The sequence below is a fragment of the Mus caroli genome, unplaced genomic scaffold (genome assembly GCF_978045245.1).
Source record: "Mus caroli unplaced genomic scaffold, Mus_caroli_1 scaffold_5, whole genome shotgun sequence".
NCBI lineage: Eukaryota > Metazoa > Chordata > Mammalia > Rodentia > Muridae > Mus > Mus caroli.
In genome coordinates this window covers 111,642,111-111,668,612 of record NW_028227260.1, presented here as the reverse complement: position 1 = coordinate 111,668,612, position 26,502 = coordinate 111,642,111, and the positions used below count along the sequence as shown (strand labels likewise).

Sequence of the window (26,502 nt, the reverse complement as noted above, 5' to 3'; positions counted from 1 at the left end):
TAAAGCAAATAAAATGAATCGGAATACATCTCTTATCAAGATAACATCCATTAGGGAAGGGTCAGACTTTTAGATCACACATACTATAAATGGCTCCAGTAAACTTGGAAAGGTTCAACAAAGCACAGGCAATGGCGTTGCCACAGGGATGAGAATAAGAATGGAGAAGGATGCAGATTGTGCAGGAGGGTCAGTGCCTTTAGGGTACCATCTGCAGCAGAAGTAATGGGATTTCAATCCCAGAAGAGTACCAGCATTCCTAACTTGTTTTATATTCACCATGGATAGTTGGAAGTGGATTAAGTAAGCGATGCAACTACTAATAGAACAGTTCTAAGAGCTTAAAACTGCTTGAGTAAGTTTTGCTGAGCAGTGGCCCTACAAAGGAAACCATAATTCCTATCAGTCAGATGGGAAAATTAAGGTGGAGAGAGAGATTTTCTCAGAGAGGAGAATTTCATGAAGGGTTTCCTGATAAATAAATTTGGCTTATATATAGCCAAACCACACCTTTAATTAGTGCTCAATAAAGGTGAAATTTAGTGTATTTGCTTTTTGCCACGTTTTTTTTTAAAGTCTATTCAACATTAATATGCAAATAAACAGATTGGAACACTTAGAATCCCAATATAGTACTCTGATATTCCATATTGTCCAGAATCTATGTATCTATATATCTATCTGATACGTGAGGTATAACTAGTATTGTAAAATATAGGGAACAAAGAATTTAATTGCTTTCGCTTAGCCACAGTGACTCCACTTACACTTAAAAAGAGGCAAACATGAAAACCACACGTGATTTAAGAAAAAAAAATAAGAGGAAAAGCTAGCATTAAAAACATAGGGACAACAAGCATTTTAAAGGCATGATATATAAAGTGATATTTTACAAGGACCAAACACAAGCCTGCTTTTGAAGAAAGTACTTACATGTCAGAATTGCATCTTCACATTTTAGCCACCAATTATAGCAAGGGACAAAACAAGCATAAAGGAAAGCTTCATTCACCAAAGGTTACAGCACAAGGACATTACGATGTCACTGTTCTACCCTTACCTTTAAGATATAAGACATCCTCTAAAATGAATATGTAAAGAAAGAAAAGATGAGCGTGAGAGGTTGATGGTTATAATGACCACATCCATTTATCAATAGCTCTAAAACAACATTTGAAATGTTAGTGTTATCATCAATTACACAGAAAGAATACCGCCACATTTCCCACATTAGTCTCAGATGCAATACCCTCATGCAAAAGTCCAAAGAATCCAGTTCTTTACCGAATTAAAAATGCCGAAAAATCACCAAAATGCACAGGACATAGCAAGAACATATTAATAACTCTCTTTCCCCAGCAGAAACAAAGTGATCATGCCTTAGTTTTAATAGATTAGTTATGTGTAGGATTAAAGTCAACTTGACCCTTCAGAATTTGCCTTGGTATGAATTCAGTAACTGACAGTTGCAAAATGTCCATTATAAAAAATGGGAATAGGTTACGATAAAGTGGCACTCCTGGTTCAAGTACTAAAAGAAAACTGAATAGTTGTAGGCCAATTGCAAAGCAAATCTGCAGGACCACTTCCTGCCCAAATTCTGAATAGGGTTACATTTAAAAAAAAAAAGTATGCTCAAGACTCATGTCTATTATGCCAATTGAAGGGGTTAAAAATCCTCCAGTGTCTATATATTGTTCTATTTTGCACTGAGAGACAGAGGCAACAATGAATGGGAACAAACGCATGATTGATCAAATCAAAATACACTCAAAACTGAGCAACATCTCCAGTATCAAAGCACACCAAACAGAGAATTATACATTGTCTTTATATCCAAATTCTAAGGTTCATTTCATAACTGTCAGCAACTTACTCTTCATACAACAAGACCTGAAGAGTAGTTATTAATAAATGAGAATCTTTTCTGAAATATGAAATAAGTAGAAATAAGTAAAAAGGGAAAACATCGCTGGATGAAAAAGGTAATAAATACTGTGTCATTAAGGGAGCTAGTGACTGACATGCCTTGACTACACTTGTAGAGCAAAGGACCAGCCATACTGGCCATGACATATCTTTGTAGCACACTAGGCAGATATGATGCCCTGTGCAGGAAGTTGCTACTGAGAAGCCCCTCTGTAAAAAAAGACATTCCTTTCATGTAATTCTTCTATCCTTCCTGCTATAGCAAACATTGCCTTCGTGGTTGAGACACATGCGTTGGTCTCATGATGTTTGGTGATTGGGCTTTATTGATCAGCAAGCTACAAAATGAAGTATCAGATATTTGATTAGAAATGCAACTTCCAAAGATGCGTTTCTTGTTTGAGATGTGTGTACATAGTTAGCTAATCTAAAGAATCATTCTCTCTTCGTAGAGAGACAACAGAGACACCTAAAGAAAACCTAAAGAAACAGGCAGTGTACTTTAACTGTTCAGTTCCATCAATGTGTATATATGGGGAACAGGGGAATGCAAAATTAAAAAGCAACCACTGAATCTAGCAAGTCAAGACATATATATATATATATATATATATATATATATATATATATATATATCCTATCATAAATTCTAGCATATTCTCACTGAACTATTTGCAGTAAGCTCCAAAATTAGCTTGTCAGAAGCATTTTACACCATACATAGCAAAATTACCTCTTTATAACCTAGTGCTGCTGATGGTCTAAGTGGAGGTGCAGGTCGTAGGCAACTTAAACTCCACGGTTTTATAATTTGAGGAGGCTCCAAGGGTCCTCGGGGCTGTCCGGTAGAGCTAAAAGACTGGGAAAATGTCTCATGAGATGCTGGCAATCTGCCATCTGAACCCGACCTGGTACCACACAGTGAGAAAATGACAATAGCTTCATTGGATCAGCAAAGCCAGACATGAAATGGGGAATGTGGAATAGTGAAAGTGTCCAATTGGAAAGCTGACAGTTTCTACATAAAGTTATGGGATCTCTAAGGAACAGCACAAAATGGACTTGGTGTCCCATGATCCTGTCCTCTCTTTTCTGAAATTCCATTTAAGGCAGAAATGTATCCTCTGTAAGGGAGGAAAATGGAACAACAGAAACCAATCAAGGTTCAGCGATGTGTTTGGCACTCACTTAGAATCTTAAATGGATTATTTCATCCAACTAAACTACGACGACAGACTCAGCGAAGTGAAGAAACTGGCTAGTAATTGGCAAAGACAAGACTTCAACCCAAAGCCTGTGTTCTGCCACCAAAACAGACATCCAGCACTCAAAATAGGAATGTTGGCATTGCAGGTTTGAGTGTTAACAGACAACAGAGGAAAGCTTCCGTTTCACCCAGCAAGTACAGTGATATCTCACTAATTCCAATTCCACAAGTTATTGGTTTCTGAGAACCCAGAGGATGGCAATGGTAAAAGCGTCCCTTGCATGCAAGTTCCTGAGCAGATGTAAGAGGACGAGTTGCATGGAATTGTTCAAGCACTCAGGGAAGTGAGCTCCCTGCTTTGACTTAGCACATGAATCCTGTCTTGTTTCTAATTAAAACATTTTAGAAGGGCCTTTGGCAGGAAACACTTGGCTAGTAGTTAGCCAGGGTCCCTTAAGACTGCTGACCAAAAGCACACACACCTAAGTGAAATGTTTTGTTAATTTCAATGGGCCTCAACAATGATGAGCAATCAGAATCAGTGAAGTTTAACTGTACTTCAAAATCTACAAATAGAGACCACCCAAAGTCAAACGGCATGCTTGCTGCTGATTTTTAGAAATCTTTAGTAGGCAAAGTCTGACAGGAAAAAAAAAAAAGAAAGAAACCTTCATTAATCCTAATACTTCAATAATTCCAACAATTCCAATGGACTACCTACAGAATGAGTACTACATGATGATGAGGAGGTCTTAGACAATGAACTGCAAGAGGCTGGTCCTTTGGTCAGTCTGTTCAGCTGCTCCATCCACTCCTGGAAGTCCTGGTTATTGTTGCAATGGACCACAATTCTCTCAACCGTGCTACCTGTATCACCAAATTATGAGCATTTAGGAACAAAAGGCAAGGATCTGTCTCATAAACATACTTTGCAGAATCTTAGACACACTATAAAACCAAACAATAAACACACTGGCAATCTGGAAGCTCACATGTACTGACATGCCATCTAGTTCAATTTATTCTAAGAATATTGTATTTTTTTGCCCATTGTCCAAGACGAAAAAAAACATGTTGAAAAATCTTTAGGCAAGTACCAAATCTTAGGCTCCTTATTGGTGAGTACAGGTTTGGATAAAGCTGGGGACATTAGCCCTGTCTGTGTCATCCATGTAGAAGTACAGGCATTACAGGTAAATCACAGAGGCCCCAAAAATGGGGAAATGTCAAGGAGAATTATGAAGCCTGGGTATTTTGCTCAATTTGTATAGAAAGTTGTGTGGCTTCTTAGAACACAGCCAAGCCTTGCTGGTATATAGGTTGGTGATGAGAGTGGACAGAAGGCTGCACCTTTGGCTTCTTGGCCACCATGAACCATATGACAGTGAAGGAGAAAGTCAGTCTCGTTATTCTCCAGCTCTTACAAGTAGCTCTTAAGCAAGAGAAGATGGAAAGTACTGGCAAAGTTGAGACTATTAAATGACCAAGAAGATTCGTGGCTTCATGGGTCTACTTTAGTTATTCTGAGGAATGGAGTGGGCTTTGCCATATCCTCATAAAGCCTGCTGATGAACTACACGGGAAAATAATAGCACTTATTTGTTTAAACTCCACTTTATTCCAAAAAGGATTTGAAGTAGCTACATAGAAAAGAGAAAATTACCCACCTGTGATTTCGAACATACAGTCATTGCCTTCAATTTCATCCAATCTGTTCACTACCATCCCTGCTATTGGTATTTTTCCCTAGCAGAAAAAAAAAAGTCTTCCTATTAATTCTATGATTGTACATATTTCTCTCAGACTTTTGATCCTCTCAGGAATCACACGGCAAGACATATTTCACTAGTCTGACAAGAGATAAGGCTTCTATAGTCTACGTTTTAATCGGATAAGAAAGCAAGGGAGAAATGTGCCTTTGGCTAATACACCTTAAACCCCAAGCTCATGATTTACAAAACGGTTGACTTTCTAACTTCTTTTCCTGTGAATTGAAAAGCGAAAGCTCACATTTTATAAAAAGGGAATAATGGCTCTGACCACTAATAACGGAGAATCATAGCATATTGGTCTACATTTTAGGAACAGCCTAAGGAAGGTTTCATTCCCTAAGGCATTTAGGGACTGGAACCTTACAAACCGAAATCATATAACATGGCTGCAAATGCAGCCACAGGATCAAATGCCAGCTTTGTATTTCTCAGCAGTAATGATATGGGTCTGTAAACTGTTGCTGCTAATTTACCCAATTGTAGACTTAGATTTTATTTATACAACTAAAGACCTAGCTCATGAGTAGAACAGCAGATAGCCAGAGCAGGATTATACTAATACAAAGGCCTTTGATCTCAAGACCATCTGTTCTTCCAAGCTGTTTCACTATGATAAAAACATTCTGCTTTGGAAGGCCTGAGCTTCTAATGGCATGGTGTATATATCACATCTGAACAGAAGCCTCTTCTCATCTGGCCTTTGATAATTTACTTTATATAGATCTACTCACCTGATACATAAAGCCACTCATCCGAGGACTTGCAGACAACATTATCAAGACACTTGAAAACAGCAGAAAATATCGTTCCTCTTTCTCCTGAAATAGAATAAAACTCATGAAAGGGGGAACCAAAATTGGACTGCTTTTATTAAGACCATTTGAAATCACTCCCTTGAAAACTAGAGCTTACATAATCATCAACCTGAGCATCTGCAGTGAGTTGTAAAAGGATAGCCAACTCAAAAGCACCTAATAAGTGTGTCCTGAGTGTGTGAATATAAGAACCCACATAGATTATGTACCAGTGTGACATGATAGTCTAGACACAAAGTAAGTTTCTCAAGGTTCACAGAACTAAAATATAACTTTGCTTTGAATAGTAGCAAAGTGAAACAACTTTCAACAGCTAAGAAATTTATTAATATTCACAGTTGTTGAATTATTTCTAATCATTAATACTAGGATAATTATACGCTCAATGGATAAAGTACCTGCTGTTCAAGCATGTGGACCTAGGTTAGGATTGCTAGCAACATGTAAATGCTGAGCACAGCAGCAAGCATCTGTTACCAAGATGAATGGTGCAGGCTCGTAGGCAATCAGACCTGAGGGGCTCACTGGCTCACCAGTCTAGACAAACTCAGTAAGCTACAGTCAATGAGAAACAAAATTGGAGTGTAATAGTGGAAGAATTTATTGTCTCTACACAAATGCACATATATAGACAAGTGCATACACACACACACACACATTGAGAGACAAAGCTTCTGTATGGCATGCAAGACAAATAAATAAGTAAATAAATAAATAAATATATTTTACATTTTAAAATATAATGGCTTGGATTATTTGGTCTCATGAATGATACTAGAAATCCAACCCAGGGCCTTGAGCGTACTAAATCTACATTCTTCCACTCCCTATTTACCCCCAGCCCAATTCTGTGGGTGTTTGCGTTGGTACGCAAGATATTTGTACACATTTATAAGAAACCATATTGCATTTCAATTTTTGTACACATTATATAATGACCAAATCCACGTTTTTGGCATATCTACTTTCTTAAGCCTTTATCATTTCTTCATGTTGAACACACTCAGAACCCTTTATAGGGCCAGCAAAATGGTGCACTAGGTAAAGACTTGTCTGCTAAGCAAATCTGATAAATGATCTGAAGAGCTGAGTTTGATGCCCAGAACCCATGTAGTAGAGAAGAGAACCAACTCCTACCAGTTGTCTTCTGACCTCTACATGTGTGCTTTGGCACACACATATACATACACAATAAATAAACAAATAAATAAATAAGTTTATAAACTATTTTTAAGATATATTATAATGCATTATTTGCCAACTACATTTTTATGATTGCACTAAAGGAAACCTAACACACAAGGGCTGCTCTGATCCTCATAACAGGGTCACAGTAATTCCACTTCACACAATTATCCTCATGGCTGTCTACTCATTCTCCTTTCCACTTGAGTAGATTAAAGCTTCACAGCTAACTGCTGGAACAACCATTATTCTCTCGTCTCTTTTTATGCCTAGTTTTCCTTCCACAAACATTGCCCTTCTTCATCAGCCTCTCCAGTTCTACTGGGTTCTCCTCTTTTGCCTTTAACATATGCTTATCGCTTTCTGAAGGACCTGGCACACCCTATGTGGTTCCTCACTTATAATATCTCATTTCTTGACATTTTATTGCCAAATTACTCCCTGCCTTCATTTTCTCTCCATTGATCCCCTCCTAACTGCACTCTCCCGCTGCTCTCTCAAAGTCATCAATAACTGCCTTCTAGCAAAATCCAATGGCTTCTTTTTGGTCCTCACATTCCTTGACCTCTGATCCTTCCATGGCACTCAGCTTGCTGGCCATTTTCAAGTGTTCCTCCAGGAATTTCAATGACACCATAACCCCCAATTCTTTTCTGTTCTCCTATTTGTGTCCTGCATCCATCCCCACAATGGTTCTTCCTCCTTTCATCCAAGGATTTCATCCCAAAGCTGTGAATGACTTAATAGTTCCCTCATTGCTCTAACCTTCCCCAGGGTGTCTGCAGTTTCAATAAGATTGCTTATTAACCCATAGTAATGAATCTCTGCCACAGGCATGTCAGAGGGTATAGAAAGGTGTCATGGAGAAGGGAGACAACTCTAACACCCAATAAATCATACCAGGTGACATGATCAACCTTTGTCCCCTACTGTAGCCTCTTCCTAAAAGAAATAATCCGTCTTCAACCGCTGTGCTCCTCTTTGGATATGTACTTCCTAGAAAGGTACATCTGTCAGAGACATTTAAATCTCTGTAACACTGACCTCTCACCTACATTTCCATGGTACATTAACAGCTGCTTACAGGACAGCTATGCATAAATACCTAGGGTCTTTTGAAAGTTAACAGGTGTAAAGTATATCTGCCATCTTCTGTATCCCATAAGTTACCCCTTTCTGTTGCCATTACCATCAAAAGGGTCTCAAAGTTACCCTTTTCTTCCATTCCCTCTGCCACTACCCTGGTTGATCTTGACATAAGAACTAATAATGGAAGGGAACTATGAAACTCGGAAGAAGCAATGCTGAGGACTTACCTCACAGGCTCCATGCTGCATCACTACTTGAGACATAAAGATCACATTTCCCAAAGTCTTAATATCATCTCCTTCCCATGCCTGAATAGGTTCTGAAAGGATCTGCAATTCCAGCTGCTTTCTCTTTCTCAGATCTTGGCACTGCCCCTGTGGATACCAAACAGAGTATGATGCAATGGGGATTTGGACAAGATGAGATGGGGAAAGTTCTCAGAACAAGTTCAAAACAAGCCATGGCTTTTGAGCCCTTATTTCTCACTTTATCCTTTGTTCTTATCCTATGATCATCTATGCTCCTGCCAGACAAACCAATACACTATGTAGCTGTTAGCCTTTCAAAGTCATAGGAAGAGGGGAGCATTCCCATTTTGTCAAAGCATCAAAATAAAGTGGTAAGAGGGGGGGTATTTCTCCCTCCCCATGAAGAGTCTGGAGAGACAAGGAACAGATTCCTACCAACTAGAGCCAGAAAAGCAATCAGCCCTTCACTACCATAGGTAAATAGGGCTGTAATTACAAAGCAACTTCATTATATCAAGTATGCTTACTCTCCAAAAAAATAGCAACTCGATAAGAAAAATGAACAAAATCACTCCCAGAGTTTTGAGAACAGAGACTGGCCAAATTTATTTATTTATTTATTTATTTATTTATTTATTTATTTATTTATTTATTTATTTAATGCCACTGTGAATCAAACTGAATTTATCATGAAACAGGCATGCAGTGTTCCAACTTTATTTAGGGAGCAACAGGACATTTTTTATAAAATATTCAGGTTATTTTTATTCCTAAAAGGATTAGGGAAAATAGATATGAGTGGCTTTCATGATGATTAAGTTGGAAATTCAAATTAAGAAACAGTTTGCCAATACAATAGAGAGTATGAAGAATATGGAGAGATATAAAACCTGTTTCAGAAGACTAAAGTTATCTTGGAGTGATTTAACAGTACTTATTCCAAAGTGAATACAAGTCTAAGCAAATGAGTTATTACGTTACTGCATCCAAATTAATGTAGTATAATTCTTTCTGGTAGTACATTTTTCTATAAAAGTCTGTTGCTTCATTCAACTAAGACTTTAAGAAATAAATACACTACAGATTTTTAAAGTGCACGTGTTTGCATTAAATATATTGCCACCATCAAAACAAGTTTTAACATGACAAAAAGGAGACGTGTTTGCTTTGTGCTGGGAGCCCGGTACTTTGGTTTGTTGCTGTTACTGTTCAGACAGGGTCGTGCAGCTCACTATGTAGCTGAGGCTCTGATTTGAAAGTGGACCTTTTGTCTCAGTCTCCCAAGTGGTGGTCTTACAGGCCAACCCCACCATGCCTGGCAGATACTTGAATTTGCTGTACTGTTTGCTTGCCTGTTTTTTCAAAGGTCTTCTATGTTCCTTTACATACAATGAATGCAAGAAAGACAGGTTACAACCAGTGCTATGCCATGGGTTTGCGTGAGCTCTTCTACAAAACTGAGCCATGTGAAATGCTAACATTTTACCATTTTTTCCCTAACAACAGGAATAAATTTCTCACAATACCTTGCCTGATCTCCAGCTTTCTCTTTAACCACTGACACGTCAGCTACTTATCTTTCAAAAGCAATAAAAGTGAATTGATGGTGACTGGTAGGCCATAACCTTCCAGCAAGGATCAAAAGCCCACAGAAAGGATCCAAATCCCACAGAATGCTTTAGAAATGTCAAATATATCGAAACTTAGCCCATTACTCAAAATAAAGGGTTATTTTTTTCCTCCTGAAATGGCATTCAATGGTTTTACATCAGTAGGTTCAAGGAGATAGGTTAACCTTGATGCTCAAGATGTAAGATTACAGCTACCTCTGGTAGCAGTCTATATTAAGCAACTTCATTTTAGTACACTGTGTTTTTCCTTTTAGGAAGAATTTCTTTTTCATATGCAAAAAAACAAAAAAAAAAACAAAAAAAACAAGTTCACATCTTTTGGCACAAATAGTGAAATTCAGTATTGATGCCAATCAGTGAATGACAAGTTATACAGACATAGGGTGTGCAAGGGGGTAAATGCAAAGAAATTAAAAAAAAAAAAAAGGAAACCCCCACCTACACATCAATGCTTAATGTGGCCAAGGCTTTCAACTGCGACTGCTTTATATCTTCAGCCTGGCAACCTTTCTTAGGTAAGCATACTTTGTGAAGAACAAAACCAAATGCAACAAATCATGGGCCTACTGTGCTCAGAGCTTATTGTTTCTCTCCGGAGGACTTTTGCTTAAGGAAAGAAACGGCACACACAAATCACTCTTTCAGCAACAAAGTATACAAAATGGAGAAGGACAATCTGAGAACATCACCTACCATGAGTGTTTTGAATGCTATGATTGCTTTCAGAATATCCTGATGGTCTGGATGAGTGTCCTGTCAAAGGAATACATTTACAAACAGTATCAGCATGTGCATATATGTATATAACAACCTTCAAAATAATTAAGATAGATAAATAATAAAAACAGTATTAGAGGAGAATGGATGCTGCCATGGATGGAATGAGTTGAAAGTGTGACCACAAAAAGATAACCCAACAGAAGTGCATGTGTGTGTGTGTGTGCGTGTGTGTGTGTGTGTGTGTGTGTGTGTGTTGGAATTGTCTTGTATCTTAGTTGTGGTTGATTACATGAATCCACACCTGTATTAAAATTCAAGGAGGGGCTGGAGAGATGGCTCAGTGGTTAAGCGCACTGGCTGCTCTTCCAGAGGTCCTGAGGTTAAATCCCAGCAACCACATGGTGGTATACCACCATCTGTAATGGGATCCGATGCCATCTTCTGTGTGTCTGAAGACAGCTACAGTGTACTCATATAAATAAAATAAACACATCTTTTTAAAAATTCAAGGAACTATGAGCCAAAAGCAATTTTATTTCTTCTTATCTTTTAACATTTTATTTTTATTTTATTTTTTAATTATATGTGGCTAGGAGAGAATGTGTATGTGCACCTGAGTGTAGATATTTGAGGAGGCCAGAGACTTTGGGTCCCACTGGAGCTAACCACAGTTACAGGCAGTGATAAGCAAGCTGACTTCAGGGCTGGGATCCTTTGCAAAAGTAGTATGCACTATTAACTGCTGAGCTGTCTTTCCAGCCCCAGAACATTTCTTCTATTTTTATTTTTCTTTTTCTTTTTTCTTTTTCTTTTTCTTTTTTCTTTTTCTTTTTCTTTTTTTTCTTTTTCTTTTTTTTTCTTTCTCTTTCTCTTCCTTCCTTCCTTTCTTCCTTTCTTCCTTCCATCTCTCCCTCCCTTTCTCTCTCTTTCCTCTCTCTCTCTCTCTTTCTTTCTTTTTTTTTTCTTTTTGACAGAGTTTCTCTGTATAGCCCTGGCTGTCCTGGAACTCACTCTGTAGACCAGGCTGGCCTCAAACTCAGAAATCTGCCTACCTCTGCCTCCCAAGTGCTGGAATTAAAGGCATGCACCACCACTGCCCTGCTCCCAGAAAATTTCTTAATCACTTAATTACTAGAAGCACTGAGATCCTAAATTCTGGTCCAGTTTTGAATTCTTAACTTATACTATACAATTGATTGTTTTGCACATAAAATTAAAATGTACTGCTATTTTTCTTTTGAATTGACAAGCAAATTTGTTGATAGTTATGGTGTATAATATGATGGTTTAATATATGCATACACATATACACATTCACATTGTAGAATCTAGCCAATCACAATTGACATTTAAGACAATTTATAACATATCATATATTTAGTAACAACATAATAGTTGTCATTATTGAGGTAATACTTCCCATTTCCCTGACCAGCAAATAATGAACTCCACAGATTTTTGTATGCTTCGATATGGTTACAGTTTGGTCTGTCTTTCTTTCCTTTCCTCTTCTCTTCTCTTCTCTTCTCTTCTCTTCTCTTCTCTTCTCTTCTCTTCTCTTCTCTTCTCTTCTCTTCTCGTATTTTGTTGTCTAGGTTTTGTAGGATTTGGGTTTGATTTTTGAGAAAGATCTTGAAGCTGAGTGGGTAGGGAGGAATAGAGGATCTTGGTGGACTTGGAGGAGGGGAAAAATATGATCAAATATATTTAAATTTAAATTTAAATTTATTTTAATTAATAAAAATTGAATAAATAAGTAATATTTACCATTACTAAATAATTACTCAGAGGGACATCACTGATCCTGTAGTGCAACTAGTATTGAGGTATATGGACATGGTAGGCATACTTCACTTAGGAGTATATATGGATTCAGTTGAAGAACGGAGAAGGCCAATCTGCTCATACAGTCTCAGGTAGAAAACATGGTAGAACAAACTAGAGATCTAACTCAGGCCACAGGCAGGATTGTCCATGGAAAATTAGTGTGTGTTCTTTCACGGTAAATCTTATTTTATCAAGTGATTAGAAATTCGGATGGGCCTGTCCCAATGCTACACTCCCAGAAAGGGGGATGTAGCATTTGATGGTCCCAATCTGAAGGAAGAGTCAAAGCCAATGTGACCAAACAGAGGCTGGCCTAGAAACAGATGAGGCTTGCAGGCAGACAGGCAGGCAGGAGGAGCTTAACTGTGTGTTCCTGAAGTTGTCAGTACTGCAGCATTGTGTTGTAGCATTGAGAAGTGACAAGCAGAGGCCACTGGTTTCTGAATTTTTGTGATAAGGAAGGAGGGGCAAACCTCAAACCATCTGCTGAACTGGTTTAGCATACAGAAAGGCATCCAGAGGTCAATGCCTTCTAGAGCCCCAATTGAAATTTCATTCTGGCAACCTTTCCTCACCAGCTCCCCGCTGTCTCCAACTTTAGGGTAGCCCAAATACCCCGAGAGGAGACGGTTTTTTCACACGGAGGTGAGCGCTTAAGACTTACAAATTCTGACAAGAACAGTAGCTTTTTTTCTTTAAAGATAATCAGCCCCTTTAAAACCTCAAAACCTTTCCCCAGACACAGGAAGAGCAACTATGGTAAACACAGTCGTTGCCGCCCACGCCTCCACATCCAGTGCCAGATCACAAAAGAGCTGCGTGTTAAAAGATTTTGCTGAAAGGACCCTGATATAGCTGTCTCTTGTGAGGCTATGCTGGGACCTGGCAAACACAGAAGTGGATGCTCACAGTCAGCTATTGGATGGAACACAGGAGGAGCTAGAGAAAGTACCCAAGGAGCTGAAGGGGTCTGCAACCCTATAGGTGGAACAACAATATGAACTAACCAGTACCCCCAGAGCTCGTGTCTCTAGCTGCTTTTGTAGCAGAAGATGGCCTAGTCGGCCATCATTGGGAAGAGAGGCCCCTTGGTCTTGCAAACTTTATATGCCTCAGTACAGGGGAATGCCAGGGCCAAGAAGTGGGAGTGGGTGGGTAGGGGAGTGGGGTGAGGGAGAGGGTATAGGGGACTTTAGGGATAGCATTTGAATAAATGAAATAAATACCTTAAAAAAAACCCTCAAAATTTGGGTGCTCAGACTCGCTTATCAGACCTCATTGCAATTCCTAATATTTAGAAAAGATTGTAGCTACACTACAATCATTACGAGTACATTTTAAGTTCCTAAACAAAAATGTGAGTGGACTTTGATGTAAACACACTGGTGGGCAGTGGAGAGTAGTATTGGATCCATTTATAATCTTTAAGGAGGGCCAGAGTCAGAAAATCAAATGTCCACATTGTTCCCATCTGCGACAAACATCTTTTTCTTTTTTTTTGTATTTTCTTCTCCTGATTTTTGGAGAAAATGTTTTTTAACATTGTTTTGCATTGGTTTGCAAAACAATAGAGATTTGTAGGTCTGAATGCCAAAGAACCATCATCTACAGACAAGTTGGCAATAGAAAACCAAGGCAGTAGTTCTCAGCCGTCCTAATTCTGTAACCCTTTACATTTCCTCATGTTGTGGGGACCCCCAACCATAACCTTAATTCATTGCTACTTCATAACTGTAATGTTGCTACTGTTATGAATCACAATATAAATATCTGATGTGCAGGATAGCTGATATGTGATCCCAGTGGAAGGGTTGTTCAGCCGCTGAAAGGGTTGCAACCCATAGTTTGGGAACCACTGACCTAAGTCAATAAATGAGCACAGCCTTAAGGGAAGCAACAGGGCCAAGATCTGGAGGAGGAGAGAGGAAGAATTATAACTGTGTATCTTATTTGGTTGCATAAAGAGGGATGCTGGAATACCATCCAGGAAGAGGGAAGAACTCATCAAGTTGACTTGGAAACCATGATGCTTTCTGGATTCTTAATAAAGTTGGTTTGGAGGCAGACCATCTGCTTTGTGCAGTGCTGAGGACACCAGTTGGTAGTGGACCTTGCCTAAAGCTTGCCTTTCCTTACCTCCATATGTCGTTCCAGTTCTTGCAAGAGAGTAACATACTTTTCCAGTCGCATGAATGGTTTGCTGAGACTTGTTGTTAGAATGAGGATACCCGGGCTGGATGCACCTTGATTTTCCATGAATCGTTCTAGATCATCACTAGAGAAAAACAATGAATGTATTTTGAAGATTGCTAAATATCTGATGCCGAGTATCAACTTACTGTGTTAGTATATTTTGCACAGTGAAAACAGCCATTATTCATCTCTCCAATGTCATCAGTTCTGTGGCCAGCACAGGGGAGATGATGATGGGCCACACCTGAGATCCCTGGTGTTATTTACCCATTCAGCACTTACTAGTGGAGCAGCTACTGGGGAGAAGATTCTGTCCTTAGATAGTACTACTACAGCAATGAACATAAGTTCCCCACCTTTAAGGATTCTGTATCCGGGTGACAGGGTGAAGAGTCTATCAGATGACCTCAATCTCATGTTAAAATAGTATGCTTTCTTGATCAGTTCAAACATTCTACTCATTTGCTGGTCTGATGCCATGATTAACAACTTAGTAAACTCTCCATCTCACTCTACTCTGCTCTTCTAGAATCAAAGGCTATATTCAGGCAGCAGGGTGTTGGTATGGCTAAGCAAAGAGTTAATTTGAGTAAGACCTGACTGAGTACAGTTCTGCAGTTTATCTGAACATTCCCATAAGGCAGCATCTTAGTGGAGATACAAGTACATTTCATGACCCTAGAACTATAAATGTATAAATCTCACATGCTGCTTCCTCTTTCAGTACCTTTCCAGATTGTCTCCATCTATGAGGGCTGGGACTACAAGGTGATTCAATATACCCTTTGAAAAATAGAGAGGTGTGGTAGCAATTGCTGTCCTAGCTCTCAGAACATAGGAGAAACTCCAGCAATTTGAGGTCAGCCTGAGTGACCTAATGACATCTAGGGCACACTGGGATAAAGAATGTTGTATAAAATAATGAAAGAAAAAAGATGAGAAAGAAGGAAAGAAGAAAGAAAGATGGAAAGGAAGGAGGGAAGGGAGGAGAGGAGGGAGAAAGGAAAAGGAAAAGATACAAGAAAGATGGAGAGAGAATGGGAGGAAGGAAATGGAAAAAAGATAGAATTAGAAAGAGGAATCTACTTCCTGAGAACTCAATTTGAATCTTTTGCTTTCTCCCTTGACCACTTAACTCCCTTGGTCATCTGTACACATTCAGCCATTTCCAGATTTCCTTGGAGTGCTTTCATCCCTGTCCACCCCACCTCTATCATACAAGTCTAAGCCATCATCAGTTCCCATCTAGCAGACTGCTGTAGGCTAAGTGTTTCCTCAGCTTACTGTCTTTCCCTGTTCACCATCCTGCAATAGTGCTTTAGTACCATAACTTTCCCATCAAGAACTTCTAAGGTCGTCTTAACTTTTTAGATCCCTACTGGATTCACCAACATTCAAACTCACCCCATGCAAGAGTTTTCTACTAAAGAGTGGCCATGTTTTAATTGAACATACTTTATTTTGTGAACCCCAACTGTGGAATTACCACAGCTTGTGAAATGAGTTCAAAGAAACCCTACTATCAGCAATAGAGTATAAATAGAGTTGAAAATGGAGAAACTTGTAAGTGATCCCTATTTTAAATGAACACTCTCTCCTCAGGTTTCTGGGCTTAGTCAAGGATGCAGTTTCAGCAACCACACAGCAGCTCTGACTATGTAGTACTGTATGCATGTCAAGGGGGAAAGGGCTGGCGATGGCTGCCTTAGGGAATACTGCATCTCAACTGAACAGTTGCATCAAATCATCACTGTTCATCAAATCGTCCATTTTCACAGCCATGTTCTAGAAGCAGCTGAGGGTAAATGCCTGAGCCTCAAGTAACCCATGCATAAAACAGAAAACCAGGAGCTGGAAAGAGACTTGGTGGTCAAAGCATATACCTTTGCTCTTGTAAGGGACCAGCTCACAACTGCCTCTAACTCCAGTTCCAGGGGATCTGACACCCTCTTTTGGATCCTATGGGCACCTTCACTCACATGTACACATACCACCCCCCAGAAACATAATATACATGGATAAAAAGTAAAAGGAATCCTTTAAAGAACAGATAAAACTTACTTTCTAATTAAACTGTTTGGATTAAGCTAATGGAATTTGTAAGGTTACCATTTTATGCTAAGCATTTTGGTATAGGTGTTTTCTCCATTTTATAATTGAGAAACCTGAGGTCCAGGAAAGCAAATAGCTGGTAGTGGCTATGGTAGGTCTGATGCCAACCTTGGGACTGTCAACATTACCACCCTGCCTCTCTACAGAGAGGGATTTTTTTTTTTTTGTCAACTTTAGCCAACAGATGCATTATCATTACCTTTTCAAGACCTGGCTACAATCTTATCTTTGAAATCTCCTAGTACCCAGGATTTGCAGCTTAATGGATAATTGTCTGATGTTTAATTTCCAACCAAGAGATTAAAGAGGCATTAAAAGTCATCACTTATAAAATATAAGTAAGAAAGTGCATTTAAGCAGCCATGCAATCTAAAGAAAATAGCTTTGCTAGTTTCCTTTCAGTTTGGTAAATTTGCTTTGTGTTTCCTTTCTATGACTAAAGGACTGTCAATCTTCCAGAGTCTGCTCTAATTGCTGTGAGAGTTGCAGCAATTGATAGCATGGGCTCATGGACACTGTGCTATTGCTTCCCAAGAACCAGGCTAATTCTTAGACTTGGTAAATATTATAAAGCTATTTAACATTTTTTTAAAAAAAAATAACATGAGACACCTGTCTTGGATAACAACAGATTATTGGGAAGAAAAGAAACTGTTACTGGTGAAATGAACCCAATCATGTTATAGAGATACTATCTGGAGTGATAAATTGATTCCAGAAGACATACTTTATTTAGCTAAATAAGCTTAATATGGAAAGTAATATTATGTGTAAATAAAAATATACAAATGTATAATCATTATAGCAAAAACCCAATATGGTTTGAAGTAGTTTTTACTTTTAAATAGCTTTAAAGAAAATCTTATTTTATTTCATAATGTGTGTGGGTGTGTTGCCTGCATGTATTGTTTGGGTATGTATGTGTTGGATCCCCTGGAACTGGAGATTCCCATGGTTGGGGGCCAATATGTGGGTGCTGAGAATTGAACCCAGATCCTCTGCAAGAGTCGTCATTGTTCTTAACTGCTGAACCATCTCTCCAGTCCTCACCCCACTTTTTGGCTACTTGAGGAAGGTCTCATGTAGCTTAGACTGACCTTTGCTATATAGCAAAGGGTGGCTTTGAACTCCTGATCTTATTGCCTCAGATGGGCTTACAAATGTGTATTACCACAACAGGCTCAAGCCTTGCTTTTGAAGCCTAATATTCATAAGAAACACTTTTCAATGAATTTATGAATGCCATTTCAAATTCAATATACATTTGCTTCATAGAAAATATGGTTGATGGGGCTGTGTTATATTCTGGGTTGGGCTGGAAGAGTGGAGAAAAACATGCTATGTCATAATAACACTAGAGTGTTTAATTAGTCTCTATAACAATGTTCCTGGGGCCACTGAGGTGGCTCAGTCGGTAAAAGTGCTTGGAGTGGGAGTCTTTACAAGTGATCTGAGTGTCATCCCTAAGACCCACACTGGAAGGAAAAACTAATTCCTTGACCTCTACACTTGTGTTATTGTAATGCACCACACACACACACACACACACACACACACTACAGCAGAGAGAGAGAGAGAGAGAGAGAGAGAGAGAGAGAGAGGCACTAAATTGGTATGTCAAAAACTTTTTCTAAGGAATCTTCATGCAGACTTTTAAGGAGAATGAATACAGCCCTAACCTAGCAGAGGGTCAGTGACTCCTCCTCCCCACCTTACTCCCTCCCTAACAGCCTCTCTTTGGAATTGTGGTGTCCTGGCATGAAGCTTTCAGTTCTAGTCAGTGGAAAAGACACTTTTCTTTTCTTTTTTTTTTTATTCTCCAATGTTAGACTATCTGCTTTCTGTTTATTTGTAAACAGCCTTTGATAGCCTTCTAAATCAATACTATATAGTATGTGCTAGCTTTCAGTTCCTGATTCTCCTGCTTTCAATTATCAAATGCTGGGATTATAGGCACACCCACACCCACCACATGTGATTTGTCTGCTTTTTGTCCCCACCACTTTTTTTTTAAAATGGGACTAGCCAGTCTCAGTGCATTCCATGACTCCTCAAAGACAGAAACAAAACACGATTAAGGCTTAGAACTGTTACCTGTGTTCCTTGTCCACAGAGCAAATGGCTAGTTCTTTGGAGGTTTTCTCAAAGTCATCATTACTAGCAAGCATAGTAAACAGAGGATGAGGACTTAAGAATGAGAAAAGTATACAGGGTATCTGTGATAGCCACTGCAGTGGCAAGGGAAATGATGTTCACAACTGTTGGTGCACACTCTCTTCTCTTCTCTTGTCTCTCTTTTCAACCCTCTCCCTCGTGGAAAGGGTGGATGGGTGCTATACAAAAGCTCGGGGAAGAAGTGGGTATTTCTGTAAGGGAGCAGTTATTCCCAAGAAGAGCCAGAAAGGTACCTTAACAAGTCAGCAGGGGAGAGGAAGGGGAAATCCCAGAAGACCTCACCCAGTGGATCACAGAAGACAGAAGCAGCCATTCAAATATATGTAAATATGGGGACCCAGCAAAGCTGGTGCCTGATTACATATGCAAATTCAGGCAAGACTTCGCCACATTTACACAAGGCATCTTACGCAAGGCATCTAATTTGAAGGTTGAATCTGTTTTCATGGCCAACAGGTGCATGTGATCATTTCTGGTTTGATATTGCCACCTACAGACCCAAAGGCAGAAGTTCACCTGGGCAGGACAACTTGAGAAGGCAGAGAGAAATCCACTGATGTACCCTATTTCAGTAGAAGCCTTCATCAAAACACAACCTCAATCTGGAGTTTCTGTGAGCTTCGTTCAACTGGGTTTTGTATTTCATCTGTCATCAGTGAGCCAGAGATCCATGCAAAATAGAAGATACACTCGAAGCCCAACTGAGAAAGATCTCCAGCATTTCAGTTTAATGTCATCTCATCCATGGAAATAGGTCAGAAATTTACTTCTTGGGAGATTCCACTGAGTCTTCTATCATTTTAAGGTGGATTATAAAGTGCTCACAAAATCACCACTAATTAATATTCAAGGAAGGCAACTGATATTTAGAAGTTATTTGAATCCTACCATGTAACACAGCTTCTAACTGGGACAGTATAAAGGTGATTTTAAAAACTAGGATCAGATCAGGTAAAGTGCACATATACAAGCATAAAAAATAAATTAGGGGGCTAAAGAGATGGCTCAGTAGTTAAGATTGTTTGCTATGAAATTCTGAGTTCTATAGTTCATTCCTTTGTTAAAAACAAAGGTATCATGAATTTTGCAGGCAAATGTATGTGACTTAGGAATATCATCCTGAGTGAGGTAACCCAGTCCCAAAAGGACATGCATGGCATGTACTCACTGATAATTAGCCACAAAGTGCAGAATACCCACGATACACCCCACAGGCCCTAAGAAGTTAAATGAGAAGAAAGGCCTAAATAAGGATTTTGAATCTCACTTAGAAGGGGGAATAAAAAAATTATAGAAGGCAGATGGAGGGAGGGAACTGAGTGGGAGAGGGGATGAGAAGGGAGTAGGAGGGGTTCAGGATCAGATGTGGGGAGAGACAGGAGAGATAGCCATGAGAATTAATGGAAATCTTCAGCTGATGGGGTTGGGGGTGGGAACATCTTGAGGTTGTATCAGAGACCTGAGATATGGGAGGCTCCCAAGAATCAGTGGGGGTGACCTTAACTGAGACTCACAGAAGTAGGGATGTGAAACCTGAAGAGGCCACCTCGTGTAGCCAGGCAGGAACCCCAGTGGAGTAATGGGGACACCTACTCACAAAACTTTTGACTCCAAATTTATCCTGTCTACGAGAAATGCAAGGATGAGGGATGGAGCAGAGATTGAGGGAATGGCCAACCAATAACCAGCCCAACTTGAGATCCATCCCATGGACAAGCACCAATCCCTGACACTATTAATAATACTCTGTCATGCTTATAGATAGGAGTCTAGCATGGCTGTCCTCTGAGAGGCTCTACTCAGCATCTGACTCAAACAGATGCAGACACCCACAGCCAAACTGTGGATGGAGCTTGGGGACTCTTATGGAAGTATAGGAGAAAGGATTGCAGCCCCTAAAGGGATAGGAACTCCACAGAAAGACCAACAGAGTCAACTAACTTGAACTCTTAGGGCCCTCAGAGTCTGAACCACCAACCAAAGAACATACAGGGCTGAACCTAGACCTCCCCACACATATGTAGCAGGTGTGCAGCTTGGTCTTCAGGTAGGTTCCAAACAACTGAAGCAGGGGCTGTCCCTAAAGCTGTTGCCTGTCTGTGGAATCCATTTTCCTAACTGGGCTGTCTTTTCTGGCCTCGGTGGGAGAAGTGCCTAGCCCTGAGGAGATTTGATGTGCCAAGGTGAGGCGATCTCCAGGGGGAGCTTCCACTCTCTTAGAGGAGAAGGGGAGGGGGTGGGTGAGAGACTATAGGAGGGGAGACTAGGAGGGGGACAAAAATTGGGATATAAAGTGAATAAAAAAATAAATAAAATAAAGCGGTGAAAGATAAACACATTGTGGGGCTAAAGAGATGACTCAGTAGTTAAGACTGCTTGCTACAAATCATGAGTTCTGTAGTTCAGATCCCAGCACTCAGGTAACTAGCTGCATGTCCAGTAAATGCCTGTAGCTGAGCTCTGAGCGATCCAACACCCTTGTCTGGCCTCTGTGCTACACGGGTGCTTTCCCCTCTCCTCCCCACTTTCTCCAACACACAAACAAACCAATCAGGAAAACCAAGAAAGTAATGGTAAGTTCTATTTTCTTCAGTGAGCTATGCATAACAAATGCAAATAATACAGTCTCTAGAAATTACTCTGATAGGATATACCAGAGAAATATTTGCTCTTGAAGATGTGAAAAGATAAAGGGTGCCAATCTACTGTACCCTTTTCTCTTTTCTTCACAGCTACAGTTTCACAGATACCATACTCCAATGAAAAGATCACCAAATCCCTTAGAGAATGGTCAACAGATGCATTTCACCAAAATGGGCATGCCACCAACATATCCCATCCTCTTCAATTCTAAGTAAAAGGAACTGAATCCCAAGCAAGTAAGGCTGGAGAGTAGGGCACACCCCTTCCTCTAGACCTTGCATATAAAGTGGAGGCTATATTAGGAGATTAGAAGGCTGAAAATACTTGGGCTTCACGTGAAGGACAAGGGTGTCATGCTAGATGAGGCTCAGAAGGATGGCAAAAGTTTTCTCTGTTCTGAGTGGGAATGTTGATAGTGAGGTTTTGTGAATGACTGAACATTAAGAACCAGCAACTGTAACTTCCTTCTTCTAATTGTAACCTGAGACTGCTTCCCTACAGATACCTATAAAGACCTACTGAGACTAGCTAACTCCTCTTCCTGCGCTGGCTGTACTTGGGTTGTTGCACCATTGGTACCACTACATCAGAGTGCACATGGCCTCTGTGGTCACAGGTTTTCTGTTCACTTATCTGCCTGTGTTCATGTACTCACTCCATGAATCAGGTCAATCTCTGAAGCCACACTGGCCTCAGCAACTGGGTGAGCTCATTTAGACCTAGTCTCAGAAATATAAGGTGGATAGTAATTAAAGAATATACTGAACATTGGCTTCTGGGCTCTGTGTGCACGTGCATGTGTGCTCATGGGTGATTCTGTGCACATACAAAGTACAAAGCAAGGACATGTCCCAGCCTCTTTAGTTCCTTATCTGGTGGCATGATTTCTCTTTGCCATGCTCCTGCCAATGATTCGAGCCTCCTCACAAAAGCCAAAAAAAAAAAAAAAAAAAAAAAAAAAAATGTCAGCACCATGGCCATGAGCCATCTAGATTCAGAAGCCTTATAAAGTTACCCAGGTTCAAGTATTTTGTTATGGAAATGAACAACAGACAGTTATACCTCCTTTTTACTAAATTTTACCATTTTTTTACTAACATACCCAATGGTTCTTCTCAGATATATCTTTCTAGTTACATAAAGATGAACATTCTGCAAATGCAGAATAAATTCCACAGAAAAGTGGCTCAAAGGGTAAAATTAAAAGAGCAATGATAGAGCCCAGAGCTATTGAGAGCTGCCAGCAGAAAGTAATACTGAGCCTGGATGAAATAACCACTGGAGACAGCTAGCAGCTCTATTGAGAATTGCTGTAGACCATTAATGGCTTTGTGATTCCCATTCCCTACTCTACCCACCACTTCACTGTTGGTTGATGGGTATTTGCTAAATTTGTTTTTAAGTGACACATTAAAATGTATGAAAATATACATACCATACAAAAATATATAAATAAATAAAACTTGAAAGCAAGGGTCTTGTGGCCCAAGCCAGTTATGCGAGAGGATCACAAGTTTGTCCTGTCTGGGCTATAAAGGGAGCCTGAAAATTCAGTGAGAACCTGCCTCAAAATAAAAAAATATAAAAGAGGCAGAATGTTTGTGTATCATGTCATAGGTTCAATCTTCAGTATCAACAAAAAGGAAAAATATATAAATTCAAAATGTTCTAATATCACAACCATGGCAGATAACACAATAATAGCCTACCATGCAGACTAAAAATGAAATTTAAAAATTAAAATATTAATGAATCATGAGATAGACATTAGAAAAACTATAAAATAGGACATTAAAATGAAAATTATGTAGAAGAATGAAACACAAGTATGCACTTTTTATCGATATATTTTCTCATTCTTTGGTATTTCTGTTTTCACTTTTATGAACATTTCAAAATGACTTCTCATCAAAATAGCTTTTGTAACATTCAAGGTAACCACAAAAAATCCTGTATAGTAGATGTACTGGCTAATTTTGTGTCAACTTGACACAGCTGGAGTTATCACAGAGAAAGGAGCTTCAGTTGAGGAAATGCCTCCATGAGATACAACTGTAAGGCATTTTCTCAATTAGTGATCAAGGGGGAAGGCCCCTTGTGGGTGGTGCCATCTCTGGACTGGTAGTCTTGGGTTCTATAAGAAAGCAGGCTGAGCAAGCCAGGGGAAGCAAGCCCGTAAAGAACATCCCTCCATGGCCTCTGCATCAGCTCCTGCTTCCTGACCTGCTTGAGTTCCAGTCCTGACTTCCTTTGGTGATGAACAGCAGTATGGAAGTGTAAGCCGAATAAACCCTTTCCTCCCCAAACTGTTTCTTGGTTATGATGTTTGTGCAGGAATAGAAACCCTGACTAAGACAGTAGACAACCAAGAAAACATAAGACAAGAATCAAAACATACCAATAGAGTAAATCACTTAACCACCAAGGTAGATTGTAAGACAGGGAGGCAAGAGGAAACTCCAGTTGAACTTGAAAACAAGTTAAAAATGGCTCTTATTCTATTGACAATTACCTGAATGTAAATAGAACTGAATGGATTAACAAAAGCAAGACTCAACGATATGTTATACAGAAGAAACTTGACACATCTAAAATTAAAAATGAAGGTGGCTAGATGTTGTGGCTTATGTCTGTAATTCTAACACAGAGTCAGGAAGATAGGTCTGCAGCCAGTCTAAGTTAGACAGGACGGTTCTGTCACAAAGATGTTCTATACAAATGGAGTCCAAAAGAAAGCAGGAATATTCACAAAATAAACTTTAAATCTCAAGCAGTAAAATAACACTCAATAACAATAAAAGAGTCAATTCAGTAAGACAGGACAACAATTCTATGTACTCAGTATATGAAGCCCAAGCAAGTAAATATGTAAAAGAAATATCAATAAACCTGAAGGAAGAGACAAACTCCAACATAGTAACAACTGGAGACTTTAACACCTCTCCTTCAGCAGTAGTAGACAAGCACAACAAAGGAACATTAGAATAAAATTGTAGACTAGACGAAAATGGACCTCATAGACATGAAGAAAACATTCCAGACAGCAGCTGCAGACAACTTATTCTTCTCAGCAGCATATAGAACATTCTCTGGAATACAGAGAACAGCAGACTAAAAACAAATCCAACATGATGCATTAATACTGTGGGTCTATAATAAGAAAAACTTTGGGAACTACAGAATTCCATGTAATTTAGGCAACTTAGTATTGAATAACCCATGGATCAAGGAAAGACTAAGAAAAAGATACCAAAAAAAAAATCTCTTTGAAACAAATAAAAATTGAGATACAACATGCCAAAAATTCTGGTACACAGAAAAATACACTAAAAGGAAATTTTCATTTCTTCTTTGAGACAGCTGATATCACAGAAGTGCACAAAGATCTTTGGAGATTAGTATGAACAATTATATAGTCTCAGGTTGGATAGAAGAAATGGAGAAATTCTCAGACATATACTTTACCAAAACTGAAACATGAAAAAATTGAAAACCTAAACAGACCAATAAAGCAATGACATTGAATCATAAATAAATCTTCCATCCAAGAAAAGTCCAGGACCAGTGAGTGTTACTGATAAATTCTTCTTTTGAAAGAATAAATACCAGTTCTTCTTAAATTATTCCAAAGCAGCATATTTAGAAGATTATTCATCTTGATCAAGTGAAGTTCATCCAATGGTATAAGCACGGCTCAGTATTCACCAAATAATGAACACAATATACCACATCAGCCCAATGAAGGGCCAAAACCGTATTATTTTATGGTTATTGCCTTATTGTATGCAGAAGTACTGGATAGACTTCAGCCTGCCCTCATTATAAAACCAAACAGCTAACATTATACCAAATAGGGAAAATACGGATTCTTATTTCTCTAAGATCTGAAACAAAACAAGGATGCTCACTTTCACCACTTTAATCCAACTTCAGTACAAAATTTCTAGCCAAAGCAATCAGGAAGAAGGCAAAAAAGGAAGCTCATCTAAACTAGAAAAGAGGGAAACAGATTGCCAATGTTTACAAATGGTGTAAACATATAATAAATGATATCGTACAGGAAACGATATATGTGTAAACATATAATAAATGATATCGTACAGGAAGAGCTCAAGACTCTCACAAGATATCTTAGAACTAATAAACAAACTTAACGACATAGCAAGATGGAAAACTAAATAGCATCATTGTGTGCCAATGCTAAATTATCTGAAATAGAAACCAAGAGAGTAATCTCAATTATAGCAGCTATCAAAAAATGAACTATCTAGGAATAAATTCAATCAGAGGTGAAAGATGCCTAAAGTGAGAATCATGAAACCCTGTTGAAAAGAAATCGAAGAGAACCCAAGGAACAGGAAGTTGGTTCTCTCTTTCTATTTCTATCCTGAAATCAAACTCAGACTGCCAAGTTTGTACAGTAAAGCTGTTAGCCACAGAGACATGGCACCAGCCCTGCCCATTTTAATAATGAATAATGACTTCCTGTGGGTAGGGGAGGGGGGAGGGTATGGGGGATTTTTGGGATAGCATTGGAAATGTAATTGAGGAAAATATGTAATAAAAATATTTTAAAAATAAGAATATATAAAATAGAAAAAAATACAGTATTTTGAAGTGAAGAGATTCCTCAAAAAATTAAAAATAACAACTGGGTATGTGTCCAAGGGAAATCAGATCAGTATGTTGTAGAAACATTCGATTCTCATGTTTACCACAACACTATCCTCAATATCCCAGACATAGAACCAACCTAAGTATCCACTAACCAGCAAATGAAGACAATGTGGTACAGGTAAACAAAGAAAGAGTATTCAAAGAAAGAAAGAAAGAAAGAAAGAAAAAGAAAGAAAGAAAGAAAGAAAGAAAGAAAGAAAGAAAGAAAGAAAGAAAGAAAGAAAAGAACAAAATAGCATTATCTGTGACAACATAGATGGAACTGGAGATAATTATACT

The 26,502-nt window shown here is 39.0% G+C and overlaps 1 protein-coding gene across 7 annotated transcripts in view; it reads right to left on the bottom strand.

Annotated features, from left to right (window-relative positions):
• Positions 1-26,502, bottom strand: part of Arhgef6 (Rac/Cdc42 guanine nucleotide exchange factor 6) — a 106,960-nt gene that overhangs the window by 9,199 nt on the left and 71,259 nt on the right. For 4 of the 7 annotated variants that reach the window (XM_021152941.2, XM_029473345.2, XM_029473346.2 and 1 more), the window contains 8 exons: positions 14,560-14,698; positions 10,570-10,629; positions 8,225-8,371; positions 5,640-5,726; positions 4,804-4,882; positions 3,858-4,003; positions 2,663-2,788; positions 1,061-1,081 (listed from right to left, as the gene is read on the bottom strand). In XM_021152941.2, coding sequence (XP_021008600.1) covers positions 1,061-1,081; positions 2,663-2,788; positions 3,858-4,003; positions 4,804-4,882; positions 5,640-5,726; positions 8,225-8,371; positions 10,570-10,629; positions 14,560-14,698 — 805 coding nt within the window. The remainder of the gene's footprint in view (positions 1-1,060; positions 1,082-2,662; positions 2,789-3,857; positions 4,004-4,803; positions 4,883-5,639; positions 5,727-8,224; positions 8,372-10,569; positions 10,630-14,559; positions 14,699-26,502) is intronic. The other 3 variants (XM_029473344.2, XM_085838169.1, XM_029473343.2) reach the window with 2 other exon arrangements.